Below are 8,519 nucleotides of genomic sequence, written 5' to 3' on the forward strand. Positions count from 1 at the left end.
ATCGGGTGGCAGCTCCCAAGGGGGTTTCTGTGATCCAACCCGTCACAATGGTATTGCCAGGAAATGTAAAACAAAACCAAATAGCCATTGTTAATGTAGGACACCTCTATTTTTTTGTTGCTGCAGTAGACGTAGCCAGTCAACAAAGAGAACTCTCATTAACTACAGAACCTATTTTCTTAAGCTCTGCAACTATCATTTATGATATTGTGACAAGAAAGAAGTAAAGTCATGCTGGCTTGTGCTCTGCACCTGCAGTCACTAGTACTGTGCAGCTCTTCAGGGAAAGAATAAAATTGCTGCTTATGAAATAACATTTCTGTTGTGCAAATCTAGATTCATTCATTTATCACAGGGGACTCAGAAACAGTGCAGTGACCAATGTGCGGGAGGTCTGACCTTGTTCACTTTCATTTTCCTTCTCCATGTTCTTTTGTTTTTCAAGCATTAGCGATGGAGTCTCCTGCTCATTATCCCTCTGTGTGTAAGAGGGCCCTCAAGAGCGCTCTGACCCTTCATAGGAAACAGGAAGCCATTGATGCTGTGAGAGTCAGGTTAGTGTTCACACCAATTACTGCTAGAAGGACTGAGGCCGGGAATGTGCACAGGCAGTCAGGTGGTCATGTATCCCATCAACTGACCATTGTTTATCCTGGTTATATGTCAAACTGTTCCAATGAGGGACTGGCAGGGAAGGAAGACATATAAGGGAATCAGTTGTTGATTGCATGTTAGATCCCTTTCTCTGTGCTCTCTGATTTTTGCCTTGTGGGGCAGGAACCTGTCTGTATTATGGCTGTGAGGCACCCAGTAAAATCTTAGTTACTTGATAGAAGACGTAGTAATGAGCACAAGGGTTATGATGATAAACAGAAGGGGGTCAAACTCTTGCTTATGTCAATAGCCACACTGATTTCAGTGGATCTGCTCACTTGAATAAGGCTGTGTTTTCACTGCAGAGTTAACTTGGGTGATCAGCATGTAGGTTAGCCTAGCCCAGCTCTGAACAGCCACACTGCAAAGCCCTGAGTTACCACGTCCTCACAGGCGCCGCACTCCCCCATGTGTGTCACTATGACTATTTCTTTCAGTGATTGTCCCTATGGGTATTCAAGGTGAAGATGTGTGTCTCCCATGTGCTCTTGATTGGAGAGTTTTGTCAGCGTCTGTGGGTCCGTGCCTGCACCTTATGCACCCTTGTGCTCTGGCACGAGGAGCAGACACATCACCACTCCAGTTCCTTCTCAACTGCCTGCAGCTCGAGATAGAGCAATTGTGGTGTCATAAGCATAGCTTCACAGCTTACTTCACTTTAACATTTTATTGTTTTATTTCTTTTCTGTGAGTTTGTTTGTTTTGGATATTTTTAGCATAGGTTTGTGCTTTTGAAGGGGGTTCCACTCCCCCTCCTTTTTTCGCATTCATGGCCTTTTTGCCCTCAATCCCTGTTTGTTTGCTGCCTTTCCCTCGATGGGTTATGCCAAAAACCTCAGGATGCCAGGCCTGTCACAGGTTTTTCCCCATCCTCAAGTCCTGCTGTATGCTTATCCTCCAACACCATCAATCCTGAAGTTTCTGAACAAGTTGAAACAGGTGAGAGTAGTGACCATTCTGATAGCACAATCATGGCCGAGGCAGGTGTGGTTCTCAGATCTGCTTTGCCTCTCTCTGCGCTTTGCTTTCCTCTGACAGTAGACCTTCTGACCCAGGAATCAGTAACCATAACCCACCTCAGTTTTTCATCGCTGCACCTCAAGGCTTCCTTGATGGCTCTTGGGCATAGAACAGAATTGTTCTCTTGAGGTTCAGACAGTGCTGCTGAATAGCAGGAAACCCTCCACCCTACTCTGGGACCTTAATTTGGTTCTCATTGCCTTAAGAAGACCCCCATTCAAATCCTTGGGGAGCTGCTTATTTCTTCATTTGGTCTTCAAGGTCTCATTCCTCATAGCCATCACCTTAGCCAGAAAGATAGGAGCACTAGGGGCACTTATGACTGACCCCACCTGTACATGATATTCTACTGTGAGAAGGTGACTCTATGCCCCCATCCTTGTTTCCTGCCTAAGATCTCATCAGACTTCCACCTCAAGCAGGTCATTCAATGGCCAGGGTTTTACCCCATGCCTCATTGGTTGAGAGAGGAGGCTAGTCTTCATAATCTGGATGTAAGAAGAGCTCTTGCCTTCTATCTCGATAGGCCGAAGCCCTCCAGAACTTATCCCAGACTCGATCTCTTTTTAGAATGAATGGACAGTCGATTTTCACCCAAAGACTATCTCAGGATCTCAGAATGGATCTTGGCATGCTGTGAAGCATCTGGAAGGCTTCCCTCACCGAAGATTACTTCCCATCCTACTAGTGCCCAATCCACCTCTGTAGCCCTACTTAAGAATATACCCATCACAGACATTTGTAGGGCTGCCACCTAGTTTTCTGTTCCCACATTTTCCCACTACACTATTGCACCTGCTTGCAGGGCAGATGAAGCCTTTGGTGATGCGGTTCTGTGATCTATACTGAATTTGCCTCCTCAGCACCCTCTTCCATATTGAGGTACTGTGCAAGAATCTCCACACATTCAGCATCCATAGGGACAATAGCTTGAAGAAGGAAGAGAGGTTACTTACCTCTACAGTAACCAGAGTTCTTCAAAATGCTTTGTCCCTATAGGTTTTCCACTATCCTCCCTCCTCTACTTTGGAGTCTTTGCATCTGGACTTCCTGATTGGGAAGGAACTGGAATGGTGGTGGGTCTGCCTCTCCCTATATACTCTCGTATTGGAGCAGGAGGGTGCATAGGGCACAGGCGCAGATACATGAACACTGCTGACAAAAATCTCTGATTGTGCGCACACCCATGTGCTATCGTTCTCACATGGAGTACCTGTAGGAACAAAACTTCTTGAGCTCGGTTACTGTATAAGTAAGTAATCTCGCCTTCTGGGGTCATACCCCATGTTCTTGGTGTGGCCGTAAGCTGAGCTGCCTTATGATTCCCAGTGAATTGTGGAAAAAATTGCCTGTTCTTCTGGGCACACAAGGGGAATTGTGGGAACACATTCGAGGACTGTCAGCATGCAGGGGGATTAGCCTGCAAGATGGGTCACCACCCTGAGTGAAAGCAACATTTGGGTTTTATCTACAGCCCCAGAAGAGCCAGCTAGCCCAGCTTGAAAGCATCACTAAACTCGGATGAGAGGGTGTAGTATGTGGACAGAAGAGGAATTATGGGGGCCTGAATTAGAGCCTGAGTTAACTCTATAGTGAAGATATATCCTTAGGGAGGGGAGAGCCAGAAGACGTCAGCCTATGCTAAGGAGGCAGCTTCTGAATCAGCGAGTGACTGCTTAAAACATGATGCCCAAGAGATGAGCCCATGTTCATTGAATAAAAACCGCTCTCACTTAGGCCTTGTCTACACTACAGCGTTTTGTCAACGCAAGTTATGCCGACAATCAAAACCCAGTATAATTACATTTGCATATAATCACATTTGCATGTTCGCACAATGCTCCTTCTGTGGCGGAGCGTGTCCACAGTTGGTGCTCTAGCATCGACAGTGAGAGCAGTGTACCGTGGGTAGCTATCCCACTGTGCTACTTGCCACCTTCTGCAGCTAGAAGTTGTGGGAAGGTGGAGTGGATTGCAGTGTATCATGGATGTGGGCTCAACGTCCCATGATGCACTTTTTTTCCGTCCCAACATTCCATGGGCTTCCGACTGCATTTCACAGCATTTTCCAATTTCCCCTGGTTACTGTGCGCCTGCTATCTCTGAAAGCATGGACCCTGCACTGCTCTCTACTGTTGTGGTCACTATTATGAACACATCACAGCTGATTATGCAATATATCATGAGCATCCAATGTGACCAGGAATCCGAGGTACCTGACCTTCTGTGTGCCATGGAAAGAAACAACACCAGATTACTTTTGGCATTCACGGAGCAGCTGCACACAGTGGACCATCGCTTTTGGGCTTGGGAAACAAGCACTGTGTGGTGGGATTGCATCGTTATGCAGGTCTAAGGTGACGAGCAGTGGCTGCAGAACTTTCAAATGCGCAAAGCCACCTTCCTGGAACTGTGTGCGGAGCTTGCCCTAGCACTGCAGCACAAGGACACCAAAATGAGAGCTGCCCTAGCGGTGGAGAAGAGCATGACGATCACTGTGTGAAGCTGGCAACTACAGACTGCTACCGGTCGGTCGTGAATCTGTTTGGAGTTGGGAAGTCCACCGTTGGGGCTGCGTTACTGCAAGTATGCAAGGCCAGTAATTGCATCCTGCTACAAAGGACTGTGACTGTTGGCAATGTGTGTGAAACAGTAGATGGCTTTGCGGCAACGGGATTCCCTAACTGCGGCAGGGCGATAGATGGCATGCAGAGTCCAATTTTTGCCCTGGACCGTCTTGCGACCGAGTACTTCTCTATGGTATTGAAGGAGCTTGTGGATCACTGGGCGTGTCACTGACATAAGTGCGGGGTGGTCCAGGCAGGTGCATGACGCATGCACCTTCAGGAACACCTGCCTGTACATAAAGCTGCAAGCAGGGACTTTCTTTCCAGATCTGAAGATTCCATTGGAGGATGTTGAAATGTCCATAGTGATCCTGAAAGACCCAGCATTCCCTTTACTCCCATGGCTCATGATGTCTTACATGGGAAACCTGGACAGCAGCAAGGAGCACTTCAGCAATAGGCTGAGCAGGTGCAGAATGACTGTAGAATGTGCCTTTGGCAGATTAAAAGCACACTGGCGCTGCCTTTATGGCAGGTTAGACCTAAATGAAGAAAATATTCCCATGGTCGTAGCAGCCTGCTGTGCGCTGAGTAATATTTGTGAGGCTAAGGGTGAAAAGTTTCTCCTGGGGTGGAGCATGGAGGCGAATCGCCTGGTGGTTGATTTTGAGCAGCCAGATATCAGGGCTATTAGAGGGGCACAATGGGGTGCTATTTGAATCAGGGAGGCTTTGAGGCACCATTTTGACAGTGAGCACCAGTCATGTGTCTTTCTATACAGCACTCTACCATGCTTTAATTTGCCGCCTTTCATGAAATTTTGATGATTTCTGACCATGATTTGTAATCAGCAAATGATCAAATTACAACTGTGTATTAATTCCAGCAGCAACCACCATGTGTAAGAGACAAATAAAGATTTGTTATCTTTCAGAGAGTATGTTTTTATTAAATACCAATTAACAACACACACAAAAGGGTTGGTGGAAAGGGAGATAACAGTGATGGGCAGTGTAGGCTCTTATTGCTGTGTGTAAATCCAGCTATCATTTTGGAAGCTGTCCGAAGGGGTGGAGTGAATGGGAAACCGAGTCGGGCTGGAAAGTTGCAAGGAGTGTGTGGGAGGAGTTTGGGGATGGCATGGAAAGCAGTTCTGTATTGGCGGTGGGAGGCGGGGGGGACAAGCATGGATTAATTCTGCAGGCAGCATGATTAGGGACTTTTAACATCTCTGTTTGCTCCTCCATCACTTTTATCGTCTGATCCTGGCCCATTAAAATTCACTTCTGGATCTCCTTGCTGTCCTATCTGTTTTATAATTTTCTTTTAAACTCTCTTTCCACGTCCTGCATTCTTGGTTTTTGGCCTTTGAGGATTGGAGCATCTCTCGAAACATGTCCTCCTTGCTCGCTTCCTTATCTGGTAGACAATGAGGAGTATGGCACCTTAAAGACTAACAGATTTATTTGGGCATAAGCTTTTGTGGCTAAAAAACCACTTCTTCAGATGCAGCTGAAGAGGTGGTTTTTTACCCACGAAAGCTTATGCCCAAATATATTTGTTAGTCTTTAAGGTGCCATCGGACTCCTCGTTATTTTTGTGGATACAGACTAACATGGCTACCCCTCTGATACTTATCTGGTAGAGGCGCTCTGCTGGTGTGTAGGGGGTTCCTCTGAAGGCCACATCTGTAGAAGCACAATAAACAATAAACAGAAGCATGATTGTTTAGTGCATGCATAGCATCAAATCATTATAGTAAGATGCACCTCTTTTGAAATATGAATCAGTTTCTCGCTATCCCTTGGCAAGCACACATCTCAGCAAATGCCCTAAACATGGTGAGTTCGGCCTGGGGGAGTGCTTAAGATGGGACAAAGGATCTAGGAGGCAACTAGGGACAATATTGTAAATTTTGCCACTATTTTCCGTAGGCGGCGGTCACTGAAGCCAATATTTCACTCCTGAGGGTATGCAAGGGTGCATCTCCTGCATGTATGCCGCTTCAGACTGAGTCTCTATGCTGCTCGTCTGTGTGCCGTGTTGGTCCCTGCACGAGTGATTGCCGATTGGCATGGGAGAGTTTCCTAAAATGGCAGGAGGAACAAAGCAGCTCTGCTAAGGAATCTTTGGCTGAGGATGGGCGAGTACATCCAGGAAAGTTTCCAAGAGATCTCTCTAGAGGATTCCCATGAAATCTCGGTGTGCATTAACACACTGTTCTGCTGCATTGCTTAGCTCCACAGGGGGATGCGAATCACATGCAAACACAGCTAGTCTTGTACATTTCTATCCCTTCACCCACTTCTAGAATATAACAAAACAAAGGACAGCTCTACCTCATATAACAGAACAGCATCAACTCAAAAGGATCACTTACCAGAGCTCCCCTCTCCTGCTTCGTGCGCATCAGAGATGGACTGCTGTGACTGGCTTGACCCCTCTGGAGTGGAAAAGAGGTCCTGCTGTGTGCTCCACATCGTCCTCCAACTTGACCACTTTGTCCATGGCTTCGTCCTCAGGTCCTCAGCCCCGCCAAAGTATCCAGACGGTTTGTGGAGGTGGGATTGCTGCCTAGGAGCGGCAAGTCTTCAGGCAGCACCAGAGCAACAGTTTGACTCCCTTGCCTTCTGGTGTGCCTGCCTCAGCTCCTTTATCTTCACACGGCACTGATGCGTGTCCCATTCGTTGCCCTTATCCAACATGCCACAAGAAATCTGACCATAGATATCGAAGTTTCTACAGCTGGAGCATAGCTGGGACTTCACAGCCTCCTCCCCACAGAGCCAGCAGATCCAACAACACAGGTACTCCAAGCAGGAGAGTGTTTGCTGCCTGGAGACGCCGTGGTCAGCTGGGAAGATGTGATGTGAGCTCTCCATGCTGAGCAAACAGGAAGTGGAATTTCAGAAATTCCCAGGTGCAGGGCAGCAGAGTTCAAACTGCTGACTAGAGCGGTCAGGATGGGCATTGTGGGACACCTCCTGGAGGCCGTTTACAGTGACATAAACAAGCGCAGTGTCTACACTGACACTGTTGATATTTTGTTGCCAAAAGCTCTACGCCTCTTGTTGAGGTGGTTTTATTTTTTCTGCAACGCAGGAGAGTTTTGTCGGCAGAAGGAGCATTACAGTGTGTACACCTCCACTGTTCTGTTGCTGAAAACTGACTTTTGTGGACAAAACTCTATAATATAGACAAGACCTTAATAGACACCCTTTTTCCAGAACATAATGTGAGCTTCTGGGCACAGGGACTCTGTTTCCTCTCTGATCTCTTCAAGGGTGAACTCATTAGTGCTGGTAATGGTAATGGAGTAGGTTTGTGTACTTGTGCTGCATACATACAGTATGTAACGAGGAAATCTTCCATTGGTTTTGTTTAACTAATATCTTTTAACATGCTGTTATACATCACTTAGCCACTAGTGTAGACAAAGGTCATCATGTTTAAAAATGTGGTAGCTGGTTGTAATTAACCCTAGGGCCTCCAAGAAGGAAACTGGCAAGGAGCTGGTTCCATCCAAACCTGTCTGTGCTTCCTTTGTCTTGCAGAGCTTTGGAACAAAAAGAGAGTTCATGCTAAGGCCCCTCTTGCTAGATCATGCAGTCCAGGGCAAGCAGCTTTGAGCTAAGGGTGTCCCAGATAAAAGACTCCGGCTTAGGCGAGAACAGAGTGTGCTAAGTAAATTAGTGCAAAATAGGGAGCTGCTGCTTGGTGACAGGGCAGTAGTGGCTGAGGTTGCTGCAATTTTGGTTGCCTCTGCATAAACAGGACTTGTGAACATTTAGTAAGTTAGTAAATTACACAGAAAATACCCTGAGTCCATGTCACCAAATTCCCTTCAAGTGGGAAACTAACCTGCTGCAAGGCTCCAATATCTGCTACTACAAATGGGCAACACTAGTCACTTTAGGATTACCCATGACTAAGGCTGCAAGTTTGTCATGGTGGTTACAGAAGTCATGGATTCTGAGACTTTCCGGGAACTCCGTGACTTCTGCAGCGGCCTGTGTGGCTGGTCCGGGGGCTGCCTGAGCAGCTCGGGCAGCCCCTGGGCCAGCTGCACGGGCTGCTACTGGGGCAGTCTTGGGCCACTGCCCCCCCCCCCAGCAGCACCAGGAGTTTGGGTGTGGGAGGGGGCTCTGGTGTGGCGCTTTCCTTGGGGGAGGGGGCTCCCCAGAAGCAGCAACATGTCCCACCCTCAGCTCCTAGCTCTGCACACTGCCTCCGCCTGCAGGCACCATTCCCGTAGCCACTGGGCGCTGTGGAGCCGGC

The 8,519-nt window shown here is 47.5% G+C and overlaps 1 protein-coding gene across 5 annotated transcripts in view; it reads left to right on the plus strand.

The window, feature by feature from the left end:
• The window catches only part of TEX11 (testis expressed 11), a 106,828-nt gene that overhangs the window by 85,893 nt on the left and 12,416 nt on the right, over positions 1–8,519 (plus strand). For all 5 annotated transcript variants that reach the window (XM_026653050.1, XM_026653051.1, XM_026653052.1 and 2 more), the window contains one exon: positions 446–554. In XM_026653050.1, coding sequence (XP_026508835.1) covers positions 446–554 — 109 coding nt within the window. The remainder of the gene's footprint in view (positions 1–445; positions 555–8,519) is intronic.

The sequence above is a fragment of the Terrapene carolina genome, unplaced genomic scaffold (assembly GCF_002925995.2).
Source record: "Terrapene carolina triunguis isolate 2854851 unplaced genomic scaffold, T_m_triunguis-2.0 Scaffold131, whole genome shotgun sequence".
Classification (NCBI taxonomy): domain Eukaryota; kingdom Metazoa; phylum Chordata; order Testudines; family Emydidae; genus Terrapene; species Terrapene triunguis.